The sequence below is a fragment of the Poecilia formosa genome, unplaced genomic scaffold, assembly GCF_000485575.1.
Source record: "Poecilia formosa unplaced genomic scaffold, Poecilia_formosa-5.1.2 Scaffold272, whole genome shotgun sequence".
Classification (NCBI taxonomy): domain Eukaryota; kingdom Metazoa; phylum Chordata; class Actinopteri; order Cyprinodontiformes; family Poeciliidae; genus Poecilia; species Poecilia formosa.
The window spans coordinates 252,807-277,986 of NW_006800211.1; the positions used below are offsets into that span (position 1 = coordinate 252,807).

Genomic DNA, 25,180 nt, shown 5'->3' on the forward strand with positions numbered 1-25,180 from the left:
CTGATCACCAGGAAGCACCTGGTGGAGGCCCGGTTCTACTGCCAGTACCCCAAACGGGGGAATGTGACGCTGAGCTTCTCAGCACACAGAAAGAACGTCACGGTGTGGGAGAAAGGCTTCGGCACCTTCACATACCAGTTTGAGTTCTACCAGAATGACCAGTTTGAAGCCAAGTATGACCCAAACTCATACCCGCTGGAGTTTGACATCGGAAACAGGATCTACATGCAGCTGGACGCCAGCTCCTCTGTCAACAACACCGAGATGTTTGTGGAGTCCTGCAGAGCTTCACCGTATGACAACCCCAACTACCATCCAACCTACTCCATCATTGAGAACGGGTGAGGCGTGGCTTTCCAGCGTCATGCTAGTGGTGCACACAGTGGTAAAGATGTATTCTTAAAACTGATATCTAACTAAACAAGTAGGCAACGAAAAAACAAAAATTCTGTTAAATCATTCAAGTTTTTTGTATAGCACAATTAAAATATCATAAAAACATCATATATAGACATAAATTTGAGAGCGAACATAACATTTTATCAGCAAAATGTTATTCCAGAGCAGAACCAGAAGACCTGAGAGGTCTGGAAGGTTGATACAACAGCAGCAGATCTTTAATGTATTGTGGTGCGAAGCCTTCAGTGATTTATAAACTAACAGAAGTCTATTCTCTGAGTTACAGGGAGGCAGTGTTAGGGTTTTAGCAGAGAGGTGATGCGCTAAAGCCAAATTAGTTTTCCCATCAAAAGACAAATAAAGAACTAGCTTCTTTGATCAACTTCAAAGAGGGTTTGATGGTCGATAAAGCTGATCTCAGTCTAATGCAGCTGATGTGAGCCTTTGGTCTCATTCAGGTGCAAAGTTGACCCGACTCTGCAGATCAACTCCACCTCCAACAACAGGCAGTTCAGGTTCAGCATGGAGGCCTTCAAGTTCATCGGCCTGCATGATCAGGTGAATAATAAACTGTCCTGGCAAATGTTATTAACTGAAGTGGTGTTTTTCCCACAAATTTAATAAACTTTGTATTTCCAAATGTGCATCTATTTAAAAAAAAAATTAAACCTAAAATACAGTGCAGCAGGTTTGAGGTTTTTGAGTGCAGCTCTGTTTTTTGTCCACCAGAGGGAGTGGTTTCTGTTCATGGCTGTGTTTTTTTTGAGTTCAGGTGTACATCAGCTGCACCGTCATGATGTGTGAAGCAGGAAACCCCAACACCCGGTGCTCAAGGGGATGCAGCAACTCCACAATGCACAACTTCCGCAACAAGAGAGAGGCTGTGATCGAGAGCGGAAAGCACTTCGTTTCCCAGGGTCCTTTGCGTCTGAAGCGTGAAGCGGACCCCAGAGGAGGCTCAGGTGAGGAGATGGTATGATGAGGTTTATGAGCAGCAGATAAAATGTGGACAGGACTCCATCAGCACCGTGTTCCTCTCGTCTGCAGCTGTCAACCTGAACCTGAACCTGGTGTTTGTGGCTGGATGTCTCCTTGCTGCTGTTGGGATGGTCTGCGGCGTCATCATCTACAAAACCAAAACCTCCAGGGTCAAATACCAACCTCTGCCTGCATATGAGAGCTAGAACTGCAGCATCAGCCAAGCTGCTGAGATTATTTGGGGTTCAGGGTGTTTTTGAACAAATAAAGTTTCTTTGTAGTGAAAAAAAAAAGTTGCACTCAGTGTGTTTATTGATTCAGCTGGGAAGATTCAGTTTTCTGCTGAGCAAAACTGGAAGATCTTTGCTCGTATTGCAGTCGCTGAGTTACTGTTCTGTCATAAAGATTTACTTTTCTTTCTCCTGTTCTATATGTTATGAAGAAGGTAACACAGGTGAACTGTTTCTTTATGTTCTGTTATAATTATTCAGTTTGAATGAATTTACCTCCATCAGTTATACTACTTTTAGTTTAAGATTTTAGCTTTTTATTTTTTTCTGTAGCTATAAAGGTGGATTTGGTAAATGCCTTAATAAAAACACTCATAATGGTGCAAATGTTGTTCAGTGAAAGTTGTGAAACTGTATTTTCTCTAATCTACATGAATAATTTATGGTGATATTAGCTCCGTTTTTCCATCCTATCTTGAAGTTCATTTCATTGACAGAGATAAATGGTAAAGAGAGTCTGGGCCTCAAAGATTACTTGGGAATGTATCAGGTTCAAAGCTAGTTTTAAAGTGAACACAGAACTGTTACCTTTTCAGGGATGCAGGTTTGGGAGAGCTGTTAAAGGTTTGCTTAGTTTATTTCACTCTATATCCTTTTTCGACTCATATTGACATAACACATATTCAGGCCCATGATTTTTATGCCTCAGTCAGTTAACGCTCTCCAAGGTCTCCAACCATGTTCCAACAGGGATTCGCCTCATTTCACCCCTCAGTCAAAACCACTGATTACAGCAATTCAAACCCAGTGACGTGCGGTGAGGTTCATTGCTACATAGATACCATGCATGTTATTGGACGTACGGAAATTTCGCGCAGGCGTACAACGCTGGGCGGTAAAGAGACTAATCTTTTACATGTCATCCATAGCCGCGTTAACTCAGTGAAACTTAGAAATGTAGGTATTAATTTCGTGCTTTGATCCACAGCAAAGGCTCCTATACACTTTCTCGCTCTGTATCCGCCAAGCTACACGCAGATTCGTTGCCATAGCAACTGACAACAATGCCACTTCATGTTTTAGGATTTAACACCAGACTCACCAATTAGCTAATTAGCTAATTTCGCTAATTAGCGAAATTAGCGAAATTTCGCTAATTAATTTCGCTAAATTAATTAGCGAAATTAATTTCGCTAATTTCCATAAGCGAAATTATGGAAAATCAGTCCATATATTAAATGTTTTTTAGCCATTTTATTGCCGGCGTACAGACAGGAGGAGCTGCTCCCATAGAACGGCAGCCAGTGCAGTTAGAGAGGTTGATCAGTCCAGGTGAGGCTCAGCTTCCTGCTGCCTCACCTGCTTCGCTTCTGAGCATTTGAATGTGAAAATACGAAAATCCAGCGATTTTGAAGAAAAAAATAATCAGAATTGGTTAAGCTAAGTGAAAAATAGGTACTTTATAGTACAAACCACAGGGTGAAAATAGCAGGGTGAAAATAGCAATATACCGTAAATTATTTTATTATTATATATTATTTTTCCATGATGACAGGCTCTGCCTCATATGTCTCCCCTGACTGCACGTCACTGTTCAAACCAGAGGCCCTGGCCTGGCACCAGACCAAGCTACTGGTGGTTCTCCCTGCAGTACCATGTTAGCCTTAAATACATCATTTGAAATGTTAATAAATTACAAAGAATCCTTACCTTACAACTTTTTAAATTTGAGTTTGATGGATGGAATGGAAACACATAGGATTCTGCCAACACCAACATTTAGTGACAAATGAGTATTAAACAGACTCAACTGAGCAGACCTTCCTTCGAACCCGAGCAGCTGTCTCAGAAGGATTCTCCACATTCACTTACGTGACACAATCAGTAAAATCAACCTGAAGAACCTGCTGGCTGTGACTAAAAGCAGAAATCAGGAAGAAAAGATGGCGATGAATAGGACACAGTCCATTTACTGCCAACCAACATCACCTGACCGGCTTTCAGGTGGAACCCCCAAAACAAAGTGAAAGAGAGACGGTCCAGGAAACACCGTGCTGGGTTCTGGCTGGTTACTTAAACGTTACACCTACTGTAGAAATCTTCTTCCATCTCGATGGTTGCCCTTGACGTTCCTTACTCGGGTGCCATACTTTTAATGTGATAATTAGTACATCAGTCAAATGCAGGTTTTGTTCCCAGGCCTTCAGATGAGTTTGTGATGTCAGTGCCCTTTAATTTCTGCATGAATCTATGGAAAATCATTATTCATCCAACTAAACTCATTTCATTTAATATCTAATAACTTAACTTGCCTTGTCCAACAAGAAATACATTAGAGGTTGATCTAATAATGACATTTATGTGAGAAAAAGCAAGAATCTTATTGTTTCAGTTGCTGTCAACGCTGTAAGAGAAAAGCAGACATTAGTGCATCTCTTTGGCCTTGGGGCTTAATTACTCAGAAGGTCAAAACTTTCTTGACTTAACTATGTGATTTATTATTATAGTTTACATAGAAACAAGGCTGGATCTCATTCAATGTTGAAAATGTGTTTGGACAGTTGAAACTATGTTTGTTTGTAATGTACAGGAACGGTTCTCCCAAGCCTGCGTACATAAAGCCTGTAGGTCGGCAACCTGCAGCTCCGAAGCCACAGGTGGATCTTTGGACCTCCACATTGGTTCCTAATAACTGTGTATTAAAATAACAAGGATAACAAGGAATGGACTGATTATTTTAAATCTAGAAATAATAAGTGCTGCTTTCTTTCATGGAGTTATCACATTAAATGTCCTCAACAGAATGACACAAAGTACCAGTAATATTTTTTAGATTTGTTGTTTGTTGTGATGAGTTTTGACATCACTTTCCATTAATATCAACATCCCATAGAAAAACATGCATCCATTTTCTTCTTTGAAAATTGGGAGAATAAAATGTTGGTTCTTCAAAAATGACAACAAATTTCCTTTGGCAGATATTTATAAAACATTAAAAGTCAGGCAACATTCAGGGCTCTAAACAAGTTTTATTAGCTGGACAGTAAAATGATTCTTTTGGCTGTAAAGGTTGCATAACCCTGGGACTTTTAGAGGCTTTTGCTAGAGAAAAGCCGTAATAAAGATTCTCAACCACTGATGGTTTCAGTCTTTCTGCTCCTGGTGACACTAAATAATCCATAATTTGAGTCTTTCATAAATCCCTAAACACCACCATCCATCTGTTTCTTGTTGTCTTGGCCGATGGGAGACATTTCTAAAAGCAAATCTTTTTCACATTTTTGTCATCTGCAAACCTCTGCATATCCTCAGTGTCTGCAGGTGTTTTAAGCAGTAAGATTGTTGGATCTGCTGTGTTCTTGATGCTTGTGATTTGAGTTTCTGGACAAAAGCAGCTCTCAAAAGTTTGTTTTTCATGTCTAAAGAACATGGAATGAAATGAACTGGACTTGTTGATTTAGGTATGTTGTAAATATGAAGTAGATTACTTTGTTTGCATGTCCTAGTTTTATTCTGTTTCTGGTTTATGCACTGCAGATAGTTGGTTAATATCAGACTTTAACAATTGATGTAGGTCAATGAAGTGTTTGATGCTGGTAATAAAAAGAGAAAAGTACCTCCACCTTCTTTAAACAAGGTCATATTTTATGATAAGAGACATGAAGAAAAGGAGGCATTGCAGAAACAAAGGTGTGTTGTGTCTGAATACTTCTTAAGTGACACAGGTGCATAAAATCACAAATTAACTGAAATAAACAGTTTGAATGTTACCTCAGTTTATATCTATAAATAAAACTGTCATATGAAAGACAAGCAGGAAATGAAGACATTTTCATGTTAGAAAATCAAAATAAAGCTTTTTTTAGCACTCAAAGCTACTTGAGAATACATGTAAATACATAATAACAATTAGAAATTTACTGCTTAAGTTTCCTGTTTTGTCAGGATTTGTGACCCTTTGGAAGAAAACAATCTCTGCTGAAGTTTAAGCATCATTTATGAAAATCTGTCTTAATCTCCGTCTTGTTGAATGGATCTGGAGCGGCCCTCATCGCTCCCCTCAGTCTGGGCGTCTCCTCCCAGGTGGGACAGGTCTATATAAGATCCTGCAGGTGGAGGTGAGCTTCATCGCTGGAGAACGTCATCATGGCCTCTGCAGTGCTGCTCCTTCTTCAGCTGCTGCTGCTCACCTCCCTGGTGTCGGCGGCTCATCACTGGGGAGGAACCATGAACTACGCCTACAAAGGACGAAACCCTGACGGGTCCTATCAGGTGATGACGACTATTATCATGTTCTCCATAGATTACTGTACCACAGTTACTTAGCATAATTTGTTTTATAATCTAGACTTTGGACAATGATGCATTTAGAGATCTTTAAATTGGCTCTTCAGATGATTTAACAAGCAAAAGAAATTTGAAAAACATTTAAAACAAAACATTTCTACTTTCTAACTTGGCTCTTCATCCTTCATCATCTCTCCATCCATTCATTATCAGGTCTCAGGATCAGCATCCAAGCAGCAATAACTTGCAGTTAAATGAGCTTGATCTGATATCACTGTTGAATAATAATTTGGGGTATGATTCCTGGTTCATAGTCAGAGCTCAGTTTTACATAAAATTCATCTTTTTTCTCTTCCAGGCACCTAAAACGGTTCAATAATTCATTTTTTCCCCAGATTTCTCTCCGAGGCAAAGATACTTATGATACCTGTGCATACTACCACTACTGGAGCTGTTATACTGGCAACTGTGGGTCTGCAACCAGCAGAAAGCTCATTAACATCGACTCCAGCACCAACACACCATCCTACGAATCCCAGTGGTGTCAAACAGAAACCGTTGAAACGTGGAGAGTCCCGAGTGACAAACCATTTCTGCTCAGGTGAGCAGCATTTATTTCTGTAAATTATTTTCCCAGCTTCGGTCCGTTTTACTGCCTGAAACAGGTGAATCTGTCGTACTGTTAGATTTAAGCCATGAGGTATATCCATTGTTTCCCTGTTGTAGAGCACACATTTGCCTTGACACAGTAGGGCAACCAGAGCCACCATACTGACTGACTGAGTTATTTTAGAATGGAGACATTAAAAAAGCTACAAAATGCTTTACTGGCTAAGTCTAAATGACTTTGTCTGTTTTCCTCTCTTCCATGAACATCAGGGCGTCCAGCTGCTGCTGGATCACGACTCGTAACTCAGTCAGTAACTGGAGGCTGGAGTCCCTTGTGGATTTGGGAACAAGATCAGACACAGGAGAACCAAACAGATCTCCAGATATTGCTGTTCTCCCCTTCGTCAGGTAATCGTCTGGTTGTTTACATCTGTCCAAGCTGGTATACGGGACTGCTTTGCAGAATATTCCAAAAACCTGTGTTTGTATCCCGTGAAGAATTCCTCAGAACTGCCCAAGAACGTACAAGCTGGCTGCCTCTGATGCTGACGGCGACAGAGTCGTGTGCCGATACGGGAATCTCCCTGGAGTAGAGTGTGACAGATGCTTCCTCCCCTCAGGCTTCCACCTAGATCCGGTTGGTTGATTGATTTTCTATTACTGATTCATAAAGGTACAGGTGATCATCTGTATTCCATAAAGGGGGCTTGTCTTTGTCAGGATTCTTGCACGTTGCGCTACCAGTACACCACCGCCAACACCTACATATTTGGGCTTGAGTTGGTGGTAGAAGACCACCCCCGAAACACCATTGATCTGTTCTACTCTGATGGCTCGAGCACTCGCAAGTACCCTCTGCCTGCAAATCCAACAAGTCCAACAAGTCCACCCACAAGTCCACACACACCCACTCCCTGGTGGGGCTGGTGGCCAACTACCACAACCGCAGCCCCAGCAACCAGCCCTTGGTGGTGGATGACCCCAACGCATCCTGGATACCCCACCTCTGGCTCTCCTCTCAGCAAATTACCACTGCAGTTTGCGTTTCTTGGTAAATCGTAATGTTTTCATGGTTTTATGAAATATCTAATCATTTCAAAGTACACTATCAAAAGTCTGTAATTTGATCTCACCATTTGCAATTCCACGTAAAGTTTCTGTGAAATTCTGCTAAAGCCAATGCTTCAGTGAGGAAACGCACAATTATTTTAGTCATGAAACAATTCTGCTACAAGATGACAACAGACTCTCCATGTAATCGAGTTTGCAATGCAGATTAGAAGAAATGCATGAATTAGTTTGGAAGACGCCGATCAGAGCACAGAGCCGCAGCCACAGTGGAGTCGGAGGAGGAAGGAAGCTGTGACCCAGGGCTTTAAAGAAGTCTTCTGACTAAATACGGGTTACATAAGTGTTTAGACTGAACTGACTGTAAACAGGCTGAGTTAATGATCCAGATCTCCATTGGTTTCGGTTGTAGTAAAGCAAATAGACCCAATGAAGATCTACCAGATTTTTATAAATGCTGGTATTTCAGAGACTTTATGATTCCTTGCATCCTAACAAGGTTCCCTTTGGAGACTTTAGGCATCAAAGCTCTCATTCAGCAGTGAACAAAAGGTAGCATCCCATTGACTTATTCTTTGTTTTAGTCTCATCCCACCAAGGACAGTCCCAGTAGAGTTGATGAAACGTTTGGTGGTCAGAGTGCATCCTGTAACCTGAGGGTTGCCAGTTTGAGCCTCCGCTCTCTCCATCGCTGCCAGTTTGGTTTGTTAGACCAGCAGGACAGGACTGAAGGCAGTCATCTATGTTAATCATTAAAAACCAAAATAAACAGAGGAGGTGGCCTCATGTTTGAGCTTTCTAACACCTACACTGTAGTCTTGACTCATGTCTCCAGGGTACCTTTGATTTAATCACCTTAACATTTAATGGAGGATACACCAACATCTTACACATGCCTGTTTGGATCCTTGTAGTTTAATCCTGATTTTGTCTTCCAGTGGACCCTGCTGTTCCATCATGCCAGGAGGGACTCTACCTGCCTCAGCTTGTGGCTCCAACACCTGCAGAGGGAGAACGCATCATGGCCGAGGTCAACAAAGAGGTGGAGATCAGAGTCAGAGCTCAGGCCACACACTCAGCGTAAGTTAGCAGAGTTTACTGAAGTCAACAAGGAAACAAACATTATACAAGGACCTCTGCTTTGTTATTCATCCAGCATCCAAAGTCTTGTCGTTAGTGGACCAGCAAACATCACCAAACACAAAGACACGAATAACGAGTTTGTTTTGAGGTGGACACCCGTCCTGGACGACTTGGGGGAGCATTACCCAATCTGCTTTGCTGTGGAGTCGGTGAGCGGGTGAGACCAGGACTTATTTTATGCAGGGAACATGAAGGCATGATGAGCTCTTAGCTCGCTTAAAAACATCAATCAAACACCATCCTACTCTCACCTTTATGAAAAAAATATGTTGCAAAATACGTTAAAAGTTGATATTTTTTCAAGAGTTTTTATTTAGTCTTCCAATGTTTCCTGTTGCTTCGTTTTCCCGTAAAGCATGTTGAATTACCTTGGATAGAAATATACTTACTGTTCTTTATATGAAATGAGAAAATAGGTTTTCATTAAGTTGTATAGAATCAGTGTTTCCTAAGGCCTTGTTTCCTGATGCCTGTCCAGGTCCTCCGTCTATCAGTCTCAGATGAGGTGTGTTCTGGTGGAAATCAGGAAGGAGCAAAGTGAGTCCAAGTTTAAAGGTTTATGGGGGGAAAATGAAGCTCTCCATATAAATGTTGCTACAGTTGATGATACTATTTCTGAAGAACAGTCATCTGTTTAGATGTTTAGTTTTTGTTCTTTGTCATTGGGTTTATACCTAACTAATTATTTGACGTCTATGTTTGTTCCAGTTGAAGCCACAGTGACCTGCACCGAATCCACAATGAAGGTTGAGGTTGACAAAGCTTCCTTGTTTGGACTCCAGGAGGATCAACTTCGCCTCAGTGACCCCAGCAACACCATCTGCAGCCTGGACAGGCACTCCAACAGCTCTCACATCGTCGCCATCGTTCCCCTCAACGAATGTGGGACTCAGATCGAGGTGAGAGCGGTTTGATGCATCACACTCATTACCTCCAGTCAGTCCCCTGTTTTAACACAGACCACTCCCTCTGCAGGAAGACGACGACTACCTCATTTTCAAGAATGAGATCACCACAAAGGAAGACAACCCGAACGAGCTGATCACCAGGAAGCACCTGGTGGAGGCCCGGTTCTACTGCCAGTACCCCAAACGGGGGAATGTGACGCTGAGCTTCTCAGCACACAGAAAGAACGTCACGGTGTGGGAGAAAGGCTTCGGCACCTTCACATACCAGTTTGAGTTCTACCAGAATGACCAGTTTGAAGCCAAGTATGACCCAAACTCATACCCGCTGGAGTTTGACATCGGAAACAGGATCTACATGCAGCTGGACGCCAGCTCCTCTGTCAACAACACCGAGATGTTTGTGGAGTCCTGCAGAGCTGCACCGTATGACAACCCCAACTACCATCCAACCTACTCCATCATTGAGAACGGGTGAGGCCAGGCTTTCCATCTGGCCAACACAAGCATGATGTTAATGCCTCAACGTCATTAGTAATAGGTGCTTATAATTGCACATTGATATTGGCGAAGGCAAATTTCAGTCAAAACAATTCATTTCCACAACCGTATTTGACCAAGGTCCAAAAGTGCCAAATATCCAACACAGCAAAGAGTTTTCTATAAGTCTTTGATTCAGTAGCGCTGTGACTTGTTTGTTGTTGTCTGTGCAGGTGTGGGGTTGACCCGACTGTGCAGACATACACACCTTCCAACGATAGACAGTTCCAGTTCAGCATGGAGGCCTTCAGATTTATCGGCCTGCATGATCAGGTGAGGAAGTGCAGCTGCTTCTCCGTATGCATCACTTCACATGTCATTGTCAAAGCCAAACACAGAGTTTCAAGTCAGGTCTTCTGTAAAATCTCTTATCTGTTTAGATACAAGGAGCTGATATTAAATATGATGTTGACCAGTTGGTGTTGATGACGGTACAACTGTTTCTAATTGTGAACAAAAAAGGTCAAAGAACAAAGGAAAATTTGTTGGAATACTTGCTTCAGCATAAATATAAAAAACACAAAGGTTAGGTTCATTGGCTCTTTGATGCAAAGTGCAGCAGAGCTCTGAAGTTGCTGGACTGCAGCTCTGCTTTTTGTCCACCAGAGGGAGTCCTTTCTTTTAGCGGCTGTGTTTTTTTTGAGTTCAGGTGTACATCAGCTGCACAGTCATGATGTGTGAAGCAGGAAACCCCAACACCCGGTGCTCACTGGGATGCAGCAACTCCACAAGGTCCAGCAGCTTCAGCCGCAGAAGGAGAGAGGCTGTGGTCGAGAGCGGAAAGCACTTCGTTTCCCAGGGTCCTTTGCGTCTGAAGCGTGAAGCGGACCCCAGAGGAGGCTCAGGTGAGGAGATGGTATGATGAGGTTTATGAGCAGCAGATAAAATGTGGACAGGACTCCATCAGCACCGTGTTCCTCTCGTCTGCAGCTGTCAACCTGAACCTGAACCTGGTGTTTGTGGCTGGATGTCTCCTTGCTGCTGTTGGGATGGTCTGCGGCGTCATCATCTACAAAACCAAAACCTCCAGGGTCAAATACCAACCTCTGCCTGCATATGAGAGCTAGAACTGCAGCATCAGCCAAGCTGCTTGGATAATCTGAACGTGGGATTCTGATATTTCTGAAATATTAATTAAGTCTTTTAAATATCTAATTATGATTCAGACAGCTACTCAAAAACCTTTGATTTTTTTTCTCTCCTATTTTAATGAAATATTTGCTTCTGTTAAATTGAAATAAAAAAATGTTCCTTTAGCTTTTATTTTATAAAAACTTCCTTTTTGGAAAGGCTTTTGATTTTATCTTCTTTTTTTCTCACAATCTTAATAAAACACTGATTTCATTGTTTTTGCTGTTTCCTTCAGAAGCTACTAACGTGTGAAATACAGAATCTCGTGTTACAGCCAGACTTTTTAGCACCGCCCTGCCATTCATGTAGGGAAGAAGCAAAGAAGCTGGAGTTTAAAAAGTCACAACATTGTTATTGATTTGGAGGAGATCCTGCACAAGGATGTTACTGTAATTATGAGAGTTTCTGCAGAGATGCATCACCGCCACATAAATGAGGCAATTTACAGACAACGCCCCCCCCCTCCCATCGCCGCCCCCCCAATCCTAATCCCCAGCAACAACACAGACCAATGAACATCAAGCATCCAGCCTTACATTCCTTTCATGTTTTAGGAACTTCATGATTTGGAAAATCAGTGACAGCATTTTGTCTTTTCAGTCTTTATTAATGCGACATTTTAAAAAATAAGAGAGAGGAGACAGAGGGAATGTCCATCTCAAGTTCTGTTAGCCATTTATTCAAAGAGATTTATATTCAGAAATATTTTTGTCACATTCTGGTCATACAGGGAAAATATGAATGAAATATTTCACATTTAATCACTTCCAGCTTTGAAACTTACATCAAACAAATGTGATTGTTTTTATTTCTATCTTCCCCATTTATCTCAGTATGTTTAAAGTAACATTTTGTATTTTCAATTATACTATATATCTATCTATACACACACATATATATATATGTGTGTGTGTATAGATAGATAGATAGATAAATAGATAGATAGATAGATAGATAGATAGATAGATAGATAGATAGATTCATCTCATTGTTGCCCAGCTTCCCACAATAATTATATCTTCAAAAACTTTTAAATAAAATCAAATAAAATATTCATACATTAATATTACTTAAGCAATATAGTAATAATTCAACATGGAAATTGAGTATTTGTATATAATTATGTATATTTCACTTCGGGTTAACATAATTTCAGAGATAATTTTTACATGAATAGAAAGTCAATGTGACCACTAGATGGAGCCAAACCTCTGTTTAAGATTTTCAGAACCGCTTCATTTGTGTTTTATGAATTCTGAATGTTTCTCAAAAACAATTATGTATAAAACTGCTTTGAATTATAATTTATAAATGAATGTTTAACGACAGTTTTACTGACCTCACCCACTTAGACCTGGATAAGATGTAAGCTCATTGTCCAAGTTACTTTTAAGTTAATTAACGAGACAAAGGTGGATGCGGTTCAATTTGAAGAAGTTAAATTGGTTTTAGTCAAATGACATGGATTCACATAAAAGTGTTTTTAGGTGCTATCCAGAAAAAGTTGACACATCCAATTTTTATTTAAAGTTTTCCATTTATTTTCAAAACACAGATTTTCATTCTTCCTGTAAACAAGGGACAAAATGATGCAAACACAATCTCAAAGTTCACCTGGAAGAGTCTCATCAGGTTCAAATAAGGAAAAAAAAACTTCTTAATTGGATTTAGGTCTAGACTTTGACTAGGCCATTCTCTATGACTAGGATGGTTTTCTCTAGCAGGTTTTCTTCCATGATTGTCCTGGATTTAGCAGTTTTGTTTGTTTTAAACAAAGATTTCAAAAACCAAGACAAAACCTAGAAGTGTTGGAGTTTTTTATTATTATATGTTTTTTCTTCCTGTTTTACGAAGGAAGAAACAAAAAGAAAACTAAGTGATTTGTTGCTCCTGTGAAACACGTCCCCCACTTCAAGAATGACAGAAATTTGGCCCATCCAGTAAAAGTTGTTGCTGCAGATGGAGATTTAATAATTAATAGTTGTAATCAAATTAAAATTATTAATGACATAATTATGTTAAAATGGCAAATTTGAAGTGAAACACAAAGTATTTGTCTTTTTATAACCAAGCTGATATAATAAGCAGAATAGATTTATACTGGAAAGCTGACTTTGCTGCTTTTATCTATCAATCAGCTTTTATTTAATTCATTAAACTTAATTAAATACAGTAAGCATTTTAAAAGAAAGTGACCCAAAATCCTTTTATACATTCTGTGTCAACAATGCAAAACATCCATTTGCTAAACATTTACTCAGATACATTTACTTGAAATAGCCTTTTTCACTATGCTGTATTTGCTACTTTTACGTGACTAATATTTTTTAGAAGTATTGTTACTCTTACTTTAGTAAAATTTCAGACTCCTCTACCCACTGTGAGAAACTTCACTGAATGAAGAACTATTTTGTTTTAACCAAAAATTCACCACTTTAACTTTATTTAAAAAGTTTTTAATAATGTTTCATATGTATTGAAAAAAGAAATTGGAAAAATGTTTCTTTTGCCTTTTTTTAAATTTTTTTTATTTATTTTTATTTTATAGGTATTTATGTGAATTACATTAATTTTGGTCCACGGGATGAGGTAATTTTTAAGCATTAAATGATAGATGTACTTCAGTCAATCAAATGATCTCTATATCACATTTCAGCAACAAGGCAGTTTATGATGTAACGTTTTTATGCTTTACAACTAGAAACATAAAATACATTCATAAAAGACACCACAGAGTCAACATTTGAGAAACCAGAAACAAACATTACATTTTGATGAGTGGCATCGTCAAAATCATCAACACACATCAAATATGTTGGAAAACATTTTATTCATTATGGTTCAAAAGCAGCTACAAACAGATAATAATAATAATAATAATAATAATAATAATAATAATAATAATAACATTTATTTATTATAAGCAGGTGGGTTTTTACTCTAAATTTAAAGGAACTCAGTGTTTCAGCTGTTTTGGAGTTTTCTGGAAGTTTGTTCCAGATTTGAGTCACATACTTTTTTTTTAACAAAAACTTTTTTCTCCTATTTCTTGGTTAATTCCTTGGATGTTTTTTTTTTTTTTACTTTCACTTGGGTAAAATATATTGAAGTATTCTTACTTGAGTATATTTTTTGAGTTCCCACTTCTGCATTGCAGTTATTTTGAAAAACTGAAAAGGTAAATAACTTTTGGGTGATAAAATTCCTGAGAAGCACCAGCATATTAACACAATAAATAACATTTTCCAGGGAAAATCTCAGGTTGAATGTGTGTGGTCGTTACCTGAGCGCTCACAGGAACTGAAAGTGCTGCTGCTCTTCCTTTTCCTCCAGTTTCCAGGCAGCCCACCGCGGGGGAAGAAGCGCTCTCCTCCCGCAGACTGCCAGGCTCCTACTTCTCACGGACTGCCGAAGCTGCCAGGCAGTGGCGACGGCTAAAGCACAGGACCGGACCAACGGACCTTTTTTATTTCGGTCGGAAACACTAAGCGAAACCCCCGTGAAGGGAGTGGATTAAAGTTGGGTTTGTCGGAACGGAGAAAACCGTCGCTAACGGGCCGGTGTTGGCTGGAAGTTTCCTAGTGGAAGCGGAGCTGCGCCGTGATGTGGTGACGCCGCTCCGCAGCCGCATCGACGGGAAGCTAACGTTAGCCGAGGTGCTAACGCTGCTGGATACTTTCCTCATTTCGGCAGCTTTGGAGACCTGTTTCAGGATTTCATAATTTTAAACACTTTGAAATAGATTTTATAGTATATGTTTTACAATGTTGCGTACTTTTATACGAAACCGAGTTTTACGTGTTTGTTCATAAATTAAAAGTAGTGAGCCTTAGCTACCTAGCAGGCTAGTAGCTGTCGATTTAAACTGACTCCAAGCCAAAGATTTCTGTTTCAAATTAGCTAGCCGCTCAGCAACAGTTTCCACGTCACCTGACTGGATCACGCTGTATCTGTCAGTTATGAAATGCTGTTTTCGATTAGAATAACTTTATATTTTAGGGTGCTTGTGTGTTTTTAATGTGCAAAGATCGACACTTTACTTCCAAATCCAGGAATGAAATCATCGAATCACCAGCTCACTCGGGAAGCTAGCGTGCTAACACGGAGTTAGCCGGCCAAAGTTGGAATACTGCCCCCCTCTCACTCTGTGTCGGTCTGAGGCCTTAAGGAAATTTAAACTTTTTTCCCCTTCTAAAGGACTCTTCCACAGCCTTAATCCCAACCCCTGGACGGAATTAAGAATTCCCGAATAACTCTGGATATTGTTGAAGACTGTTCCATAGAGTTGGATTTAGTTTATCTCCAAAACGTGGATTACAAAGGAGTTTGGATTGACGTCAAACTGCAAAGGTGAGCTATGTGTAACTGGAGTTGGATGGTGCTGAACTGGGCTTTGGATTCTCCATTATCCCTTTTCTCCAAAGGTTTTAACAAAAATGTCCAGAGTTGACGATGCAGCTGTCACTTCATGTTTTACTTCCAAGGATGCAGATTTCAGCTTTAAGAAAAGATGAACAGAAGTAGAGACCAGTCAGTTCCTGTAGATTATCAGAATTGGCCGATTTTTCCTTGATTGGGTCTGATCAGTAATTTTCAGATTGAAAAAAATCAACATTTTCTTTCCTGTTTAATGGCTTTGTCAAAACTAACAACTACTTGGTGTTTTAAAAAACAATGGGCTTTTCATTACTTTTCTACTCTAGAGTAAAGAAGAATGAAAATTAAATGTGGAAAAGCACATACAGTCCTTATTTCATTAATGTTTTTTAGCCTGGGCCACCCAGACTGATGGAGAGGACCCTCAACTAATAGTAAAAAAAATGATAGTGTCTCACAATAAACTAGGCTTAAACATGCTTTATTACTGGGCTTTCAATACAATTAATATGCAGATTCTTTATTTAAAACATATAAACAAAGTATTATTTTGAAGAAGTTACAGAACTTTTAGTGTAACAGATTTTTTCTCAGTGAATATCTGCATTTTTGACTGCAATATTTAGTTTATGCCTCATTTTATCAATTTGATACATGTTGGATTCATTTTAATGTGTATTTGAAGACATAACTTTGAATTAAATAAAGTCTAATAATGACTGACTTAGGGGTTGGGACCTCCGATGAAATGGAGACTTATCTAAAATGCAGATAAAAGTCTGCATGTTAGAAATGATGCACTTAAATGTAGATTATCAAATCACATTTCGACCATTTGTCCAACATGTGAATTTTTAAGTTATTAAAGATTTTGTTTGTTTTTATTTTGGCCTCTAGATCTTTTTACTTTTGGGTTTCAAGCTGGACTCGAGGTTCTTGAAGCTTGTTTGGTTCAAAACCAAACATTTAAATTCCCTTTTCTTTTGGAAGTGGTAAACTCTGAACTCAAACATGTATTTATTCTAGGATAATCTGATCTAGATTACACACCGACTTTGTCCAGATGTTAAACAATGTCGGATAAAAGTAAAACTGTGAGGAAACCCCTTACATAAGCAAGATGGCAGCTCACTGCAGAGTTATTGTTGTTGTGTCAACTATAGTGCAGGAATCACTAAAGACAGGATTATGCTAGTCATAAAAACTCTTTGCCATTTATTGATTATAAACACCTATTTTGCAGTGTGAACCACGGTAATAAATACAGTCATCCATAAAGGAGCTGCTGAACCAGAGGACAGCTTCTGTTCTGTGTTGGTTATGTTTCGTAATACAGAGGAAACCCAATTATGTGAATGTTTGGGACTAAAATGTCAAGAATGTCATTAGAAAATCTGCAGCATTGAGCTGTAGTTGTTGGTAGAAGCAGTAAATGTGGTTTGATGAGTAAATGAGGATCATTTTATGATTCCTTCATGTTCAAAACGGTTACCTCTATCGATCAGAGGATTTTCAGCAAATTTAAGAAGAATTGTTAAAGAAAAAACCATCCAGGAAAAAGCCTGAACGCTTACAAAAGGCAGAACGCCAACTCCACCTTTCTTATTTTACACTGAATCCTTTATACTCCGAGCCTTAAAACAATCCTCTATAAAGTAATTGGTTAAAAGTTTTATAAATGTTGTATCGTCTTTTATCCAAATCTTGATTTGTTACCTTTAGTTTTTGACATACATCGTGTCTTTACATCTTTACAGAGTTGCTCACCATCTGTCGCTACCTCCCATTGATGCTTAGCGACCCTCCCCCCCCCGCTGCTGATCCTGAGTGGCTTGACCTCAATATGAAGCGTTGGTTCAGGGTTTTTGCTTCCAGTAAATTAGGTTAAGTTTGGCTCAGTCCACCACAAACAGGATTTATGATTGGAAGCATGCAATTCCTGATTTCAATTAATTAGTGCTGACACGGTCAGTTTTGTCTGGTTAATTAGTGTGTGTCAAAGACAAACACTTCCAGGAGGGAGTTTTTGGTTGACCGATCAGGGTTGTTTTAGATTCCCTCAGCCGACTGGGTTTGCTGCCGCTGCTCATGTAGGTATGTTAGATCCAGCTCACATGACCGTCCGGTTTGTGCCGGCTCGGTGTGTACAGGAGGTAAACCCGCTGGCAGCATCTTTTAAATGAACTCCAGGCTTCTTTAATTCGCTGATCTCAGTTCTTTGCTCAACGTTGGCGTTGAATGTCGGCTTGAATATTTTCTGCTTAGATAAAATATTTTGCTTTGGTACAGTTTATTTGAAGATCTAGATGATCTGACTTTCTCTTTCTTCTTTTTAGTCGATGGGTTGTTGGAATGATGGCTTGTGTCCGACCTCTAAACTTTGGTGATCAAATCATCTCTGCTGTGCTTTTGAACTTGGTCACTATCTTATCTCAAATCTGCAGAAACAGGACTTGAACTAGAACATAAACAAAGCTTCAAAACCAGGGTGAACTCAGCCTTCTTTACTCTTTGGTTATAAATAAGTAAATAGTGCTGGTGGGGCTTAATTAAAATGTTTAATCGAGTTAATTGCAGGATCTGTAATTAATTAATCACAATTAAAATATCAACAAAATAAGCAACATTTTCAATTCAAAAACATTTTTTTACTGCTGAATTATTGAATAAATTGGCATATTAGCTCAACAAGAACAGATATTTATTGTTTTTAATCTGTTCTTCAGGTTATTGAACCGTCAGATAACCCTGAAGAACATTGTTTCATTTGTGGCACTTTAGTTTGATCTTTATGGCTAATCCTTTCTGTAATTATTTTAACCTCACTTCTTTTAGGAAAATATTAACTTTGATAATGTATTTAACTGTGTTGATGTTCAGGAAAATGTGCCTTTAGTCTCTAAACCCTCACCTTAAATTTGTTGATTCTGTATCAGGTGATTAAATCAATCAGGTGATTAAATCAATCAACATACCAATCAGACAAATTCTGTTTGTCTCAGAAGTCGTTTCTTGGATCTGAGAATGTAATCAGTAAACTGCATCTGACTGGGAGGTTGAGAAGACACAGCAGACACAAAATACAGAAGCAAGAAAAAGTAGTGAGTAAACTGGCAGCAGTGCATAGTTAATAATAGCAATAGATAGAATCCCTGCAGAAAAATACCAACGCTAAACTGAAACTTGTTGCCAAATAAAAACTCATACAAGGTGAAAAAACTGAGAGAAACCAGAAAGTAAATGGTGGCAAACACAGCAGGTAATGGAAAGAAGCAGCATGAGGAGAAACGGTCAGTTTGTAGCTACAGAGATAGCTCAGCATAATCTAAGCCTATCAGCTTCATCAACGAGGAAACTTTTAATTCTGGTCTGCAAAGTAGACTGGCTAAACTGGGAGCTGGATCCAGTAAACTGGGAGCTGGATCCAGTAAACTGGGAGCTGGATCCAGTAAACTGGGAGCTGGATCCAGTAAACTGGGAGCTGGATCCAGTAAACTGGGAGCTGGATCCACAGGAGAACAAGGAGCCCTGAGCGTTTTACAGCTCAGGGCTTTATGCACATTTTTCTGGACTTTCTGATGGTAAAGAACACGGATAGTCCTGCCTTAAAGTGACAGATGTGTGAACTAGTTTTTCTGCCTCACTAGAATAGGAAAGTTTTACTTTTGGCAGTGTGGCGGATGTGAGAGGAGACAGTCCTAGTAACCTGTTAGTTTTTAGATGACTGCATTATTACTGAAGGCCCAGCTAAAGGCATCCAGAGACGAAGCAGTTTGGCAGGAAATCTTTTCAGTTTGCTGAACGTTGGTGGTAAATATGAAAAGCCGTTCCCTGATTCTGATGTTTGAGGCGATGATGCAGCGTAATCCTCTGAATGTCTTTGTGTCAGAGTTGATTTAAGCTGCTCGTCTGAGTTCTCCTGTCAAGAAGCCTTTCGTATGATTTCGGATCAGAGGATCCCGCTCGGTCTGCAACGGTCCGAGTCAACACAGGAAGATGTTTATCAGTTGACGGCCCAGTCTGTTACTTAATAGGGAAGCAACAAAACAAACCACTGCAGCTTTGTCTGCTGCTGCTGATCACTAAAGAAAATGTGATCCAGAATGACGGAAGCTGTTCAGGACTACTGCTGAATACTTTGGCAAAGCCCAGATCCTCAGTTAGACTTTAAAAAATAGGTTTTCAATGCATCAGATCCAAGTCTTAAAACAATTTGTTTTTGTGTAGAATGATCCTTTGTCCCTTAGAAGGAATTTTTATTTGTGTCAGAAAGAAATTGACAGATAAATGGAGCAAACGGTAAAGAAAAGGAGTTAATAGGCTAAAATTATTACACAACTGACTCTAAGTTGTGCAGTTATTCCACAACTTTGAGGGCAATAATTATACTTAAAGTACTTTGAGTATTGCACTCAATACTCAAAATAATATCCTTTGTGCAAAAAGGATATCAGAATTCAGGTGTTCAAGCAGGAAGTTAAAGGTTTGAAGCTCAAAGATTAAAGCTTGAGACTGTACAGAAAGGCCCATATTTAGAACATAATAAGATGTGAAAGCCGGGTTTTCTATAACAATCGGAAAAAAGGCTGGTTCTTTATGTTTCAAAGAGTATGAATGTATGTTCTCACTACTGAAAAACTAAAACGGTTTATTTAAATATGAGAAAGCTGTTCATTTTATTGATGTCTGCTGCTCCCCACCTCATTCTTTCCCTGCTGCTGTGCAGATGATGTGTGAGGTGATGCCCACCATCAGCGAGACCGAAGGGCCGGGCGGCGGGAACGGCGGCGGCCGCAGAGGCTCCGGGTCGCCGCTGCAGTCCGACTCCGAGGGTCACTTTGAGTCGTTGATGGTGTCCATGCTGGAGGAGCGGGACCGGCTCCTGGACACGCTGAGAGAGACTCAGGAGAATCTGGGCCTGACTCAGAGCAAGCTCCATGAAGTCAGCCATGAACGGGACTCCCTGCAGAGGCAGCTCAACACCGCTTTACCACAGGTGGGTGGAGACGTTACAGCAGCATAAATGTTGATCCGACATTAATATCTGGACACCACGGCGGGGCGTTTGATCCTGACAGATTGATGTTTATAATGTTTAAAGCTTTAGTCTCCAGCTACGTTTCCATTGGCCATATACCTGGGCATTTTAACATTTTGAAAGTAAATTTGCTTGATGGAAACAGCAACTTGTATTTCTGATTATGGTTGCCGCTAGGATGAGGTGTTTTCTTATTTTAAATTGGTTTAACGAATCAGTCACTTCAGGCAATAAATGGATGCTGCCACTGGCAGAAACCATGAAGAAGATGACAACAGGAAGTAGTAGCAGGATGATGGTGCAGCGTGTTTTGTAATGACTTATTGCATGAATAAACATATTCTAGTGTGATTTTAATTACATTTTTATTTAAGGGAAACACCAGAGTTGTGAAAGTGATTTTTTGACATTGAGGGAATATTTCTGTACTAGAAACCCACAAATATAAAGGTTTCCTTTGGACCTTTATATGTAAAAAGAAAATATAATTAATTAATCAGACTTAATGCGTTAAAGTCCCAGAACTGCACTGGATGCATTTCTAGCATAGGCAGTCTGGATTCCTTGTGAAATTATTAATGAATACATGAATCCTCCAATGATAACTTTGGGATTTATCGTGCAACCCAGCACTGGACTTAATTTAAACCAAAAAAATCATCAGGAAGTCAAAGTGGATGAAAAGTTTGTGACTGACGCCTCGTGGAGAAGATCGACTGAATTAAACTCAAATCTGGTCCTAAAATGTAAAAATTAATGAAGGTTCAGTCAAAGGAAACTGTTGAACATGGTGCTTTTTTTTAGCACCATTTTGCATGAAATGAAAGTTAATTGAAATTAATGACCCTCTTGTTATAAATTAGTGATGGCGTTGCTTCTGTTTCATCTGTTTGCATAAAGTGTTGCAGAACTTGTGACCCGGCCTTCGTCCGTCTGTTCTGTGGTCTTTGTTAGATGAATTACTCATGTTTTTCTCATGCAGGGTTTTATATTCATAATGAAGGGTTCAGGTTTCCTCCTTTAAATTATGCAGAGGAGAACACAACAGAAAGTCTGTTCATCCGTTACTGTTGCACTTCTGGCTGAGCGTTTCTCCATTAGAGCAGAGTTACCATCCAGGTGAGGCTTTTCTTGGTTCATGTTTGACTAAACAAGACATGGAAGAGACAGACCGGTAGCTGTCCCAACTGTGAATAGAAAGTATTCCTCTGCAGACAGGAGGGACCTCTGTGGATCTGTAGGAAAGGATGGAAAATTAAGGCTGCAGTCCCACCATCCCTGTTTAGTCCACCTTAATCCAGCTCCAATCCGTTTGTCTTGAAAGACCCGGTCCGTTTGGGGAGGTGTGAAAGCTAATTGAACTCTGGGTTCAGTTGAAGTGAACTCTGGTTCAATTTGAATGCATATGTGAACACCAAGCAGACAGGAGATTAGCCAAGAGAAGGAAGTGGATTGCAGCGCAAAGCATTCTGGGTAAATACAACCAAAGCTAACGCGCTAGCCTAGAGAAATGGGCCAAAGACTAAAGAGAAATCCTCCAAACACTAAAATCTGACACCTCCATTTTAGTTTCCATTTGGTGAAGAAGGAACTGTGTCGGTGTCTTCTGAAGTTTTCTTGTTTCCTTCAGTGGTTCTTGCTGCAGCGCCCCCGCAGGCCAGGAGGGGAACAAATTGCTGAAAGGGTTTGGTTAGTTTGACTCAGAGCAGAGAGAAAGAAAACCACAGCAGCTGGAGATGGAGCAGATGATGCAGCTAGAACCGAGTCCACTGGACTGTCAGGAGGGAAAACATCCTAAAGCCTAATGGAGATGAATGGGTCAACAAGCTTCATGAACTGGGTGGAAACAGAAATACATTTTAAATCTGCTGAACTGTGGACAGATTTTTCCAACCATTGATGATGAATTAGCAATTTATTTAGAGTGAAAAGCTGAATAAAGTTATTGGAGACACTTTGATTTGCATGTTAAGGTTTTATTGAGCTGCTTCTATAGATCGAGTTCAAGTCTGCTTTAATGTGGCAGGTGGGATGAGAATACTCAAACTATTACCCTTATCAAAACAATAGTAATAACAGTATAGTTCATTTATGCTACTACAATTCAGTTTTTATTGGACTTTGATGTCTTATAAAACTTTATTAAAACAGTTTTTCCTCTGTTTTTCTCAGCTTGCAGAGCTTTCTTTGTCTTTCATGTTAAATCTGAAACTCTGATGTTATTGGAGAGAAACTAATAAAACTTGACAGAAAACAGAGTCTTTATATCTGCTTTACAGGCCAAGTTCAGGTTCCTTAATCTCCTCCTCATGTTACCACGCCTCAGAACATTCACATGCTTCAAATAGCACAACAAACACTTGGTTTAAAACAAATTGGAGCTGTGTTCAACATATCTGATGAAACGTTGATTTCTTCCTACTTTTCAAATGTTCGTCCTGATAATCTCCCTGTGGGTTTCTGATAATCCAGTAGCTTTTCTCTTTCGATTCAGTTCATCCAAAATAGACTTTATGGCATCCAGACTTTTAACTCATAAGAGCACTTAAATAATACATGTTGGATGTAAAGTTTAAGGGTTTGTTGTGGAGGAGGGACAGGTTGGAGCTGATGTAGAGACTCTGACATGTTGATGCATTCGGTGCCATGCAGGGCTGTAGGTGGAGGGAGGTCCAGGTTTCTCTCCGGTTCCCTCCCTCTTGGTGCGGACCCTGTGACTGGAATGCAGAGACATTCCAGCCTGACTCGCTCACACGTCAGCAGCTCCTGCAGGGTCTCAGAAACAGATGATTTCTAGTGTTTGTTTATTGCAGGTTGTTACGTTTTTACATGTATTTACACTAATGCCACACTGCTGGTTCCAGCTTCTATTGTCTTCAATCAACCAGTCGTTATAAAGCACTTCTCATGCAGTCAAGTGGAGCGGAAAGAGCTTTAAAGAGGCGACAGACACCAGAGATTCAGTAACCGTTTTTCCATTAATGTTTTTTTATGCACGTTTTGATGTGTTTAATCAGAAAAAGTAGAAAATGTCCTCAATTTGCGCTTGAGTGGTTTCTGGCTTTTCTTAAAAAGATTTAATGCGTTAAAGAGGAGATGGAGACACATCTGTGCCTTACCAGAGGCATGAAACTCTGGAAAGTTTCCCTCAATCTTTCTGAGATTTGTGATTTTTACTAGTTTGCAACCTCTCCTTCTTGTTTATTACAGCCACATGACGATATGTGACGAAATTACACTTTGGTTGATTCACTCCAAACCAGTCAATGGATTCATGCCTGATTCGCATTTTCTTGGCTAAGAACCACAGGAGTTTAAAAAAATCTGTTTCAGCCCCTAGAAATACAACCAGAACCACCAGATTCAGAATCTGCAGGTTGGACCTCGAAGGAAAACTGAAATCAGAAAAGCCTGATTAGTTTCTGTTTTCCGCACATTTAAAACTTGTTTTCCAGGGTGAGAAGCTTTTACTCCCAGTCAGAACAGGAAGTGAAAGAGACTTCTTGTAACTGGTGAAAAGTCATTGGAGTCGTTGCATAATTTTAATAAAACCGATGCTTGGCTGTTTGTTTTTTGGTATTTTCTCCCCTCTCTGACTTGAGATGTCTGCTGTGACACAAAGGCATGAATGGAGAGTGGCCCAGTGGTGACATGGAGACAAAGGCCGGCTTGTTCCACTGGAACATGAAAGTCACAGTGTGTTGTCCTTTAACCAAATGTTAGAAACTTCAAAAGAAGCTCAATCCGAACACCTGAGAGAAAAACGCTGATCTCTGCTGGATCAGAAAAGCCAAATTATTGTTTCCTGTCAGATTTGAACCAAACTCTTTTGACCCGTTCTTCTTTTTCAGATACATGAGAGCCTCTAAACGGTTGAGTGAAAGTCGAACCCTCTGGTTTTTGTTGTTTGAGCAGCCATCTTGCTATTTATCAGGACAAGCACTGATCTCTGAACCGTCTCTGTTTGGGACCAGTTGCAGCTTCACAAAGGCCTTTTTTTCTGCTTGTGTGACTCAGCTGCTGTGTAAACAAAGACAGACGCACAGTGATGTAATGACACGTACTACAGAGCGTATAACCTTTGTGCACCACAGCCTTTTTTCTGCCAATAATGTTGTTGGTTAAAAATAGAGTTAAACTATACCAAACAGTAACTTTAATTATTCTAGTTGTGCTTTTATTTCTGCTCCAGCCACATGCGTTTTGGTTGGTGACCTTTTCAGAGCCTCTTCAGTTTATGCAAATCTGATAATCCAGAATAGGATGTGAGAAACTAAATCTGTCGGTTTCTATTTAAGCTAAATCAGCTGCAGGGAACTGAAGGCTTGGAGCTAAAATTCCACTTGAACTGAAACAAACATTCATTTGAGGTCAAAGTTAGTTTCTACTCATTGCTGTTTTTCCCCAGCATGTCTCTAAGTTTTGGTCATTTTGTTCTGATCAGGGTTTATAATCGGTCATATTTCAGAGGAACC

The 25,180-nt window shown here is 39.8% G+C and overlaps 3 protein-coding genes across 19 annotated transcripts in view; all 3 read left to right on the forward strand.

Annotated features, from left to right (window-relative positions):
- The window catches only part of LOC103151150 (uncharacterized), a 6,892-nt gene extending 5,309 nt beyond the window's left edge, over window positions 1-1,583 (forward strand). Inside the window, exons 10-13 of the mRNA XM_007571037.2 lie at window positions 12-341; window positions 858-957; window positions 1,172-1,361; window positions 1,447-1,583. Coding sequence (XP_007571099.1) covers window positions 12-341; window positions 858-957; window positions 1,172-1,361; window positions 1,447-1,583 — 757 coding nt within the window. The remainder of the gene's footprint in view (window positions 1-11; window positions 342-857; window positions 958-1,171; window positions 1,362-1,446) is intronic.
- A 3,897-nt stretch (window positions 1,584-5,480) lies between these two features.
- LOC103151133 (uncharacterized) lies at window positions 5,481-11,404 on the forward strand. The gene is made up of 13 exons (XM_007571006.2): window positions 5,481-5,879; window positions 6,290-6,495; window positions 6,774-6,911; window positions 7,002-7,140; window positions 7,224-7,554; window positions 8,510-8,651; window positions 8,728-8,871; window positions 9,193-9,251; window positions 9,423-9,613; window positions 9,690-10,093; window positions 10,333-10,432; window positions 10,809-11,004; window positions 11,090-11,404. The coding sequence occupies exons 1-13, from the start codon at window positions 5,754-5,756 to the stop codon at window positions 11,224-11,226; spliced, it is 2,313 nt and encodes a 770-aa protein (XP_007571068.2). The 5' UTR covers window positions 5,481-5,753; the 3' UTR covers window positions 11,227-11,404.
- Window positions 11,405-14,424: 3,020 nt separating this feature from the next.
- The window catches only part of ppfia1 (PTPRF interacting protein alpha 1), a 42,698-nt gene continuing 31,942 nt past the window's right edge, over window positions 14,425-25,180 (forward strand). For 9 of the 17 annotated variants that reach the window (XM_007571008.2, XM_016681169.1, XM_016681172.1 and 6 more), the window contains exons 1-2: window positions 14,425-15,640; window positions 20,394-20,663. In XM_007571008.2, the coding sequence (XP_007571070.1) occupies window positions 20,394-20,663 (270 nt within the window). In that variant the 5' untranslated portion in view covers window positions 14,425-15,640. The remainder of the gene's footprint in view (window positions 15,641-20,393; window positions 20,664-25,180) is intronic. The other 8 variants (XM_007571007.2, XM_016681177.1, XM_007571009.2 and 5 more) reach the window with 2 other exon arrangements.

Excerpts from the sequence above, each read along its gene's own strand:
- LOC103151133 (XM_007571006.2), top strand. The coding sequence starts at position 5,754 with ATGGCCTCTGCAGTGCTGCTCCTTCTTCAGCTGCTGCTGCTCACCTCC. Across the intron at positions 6,912-7,001 it reads GCTGTTCTCCCCTTCGTCAG|AATTCCTCAGAACTGCCCAA; the intron begins GTAATCGTCTGG and ends TATCCCGTGAAG. Across the intron at positions 10,094-10,332 it reads TACTCCATCATTGAGAACGG|GTGTGGGGTTGACCCGACTG; the intron begins GTGAGGCCAGGC and ends TTGTCTGTGCAG.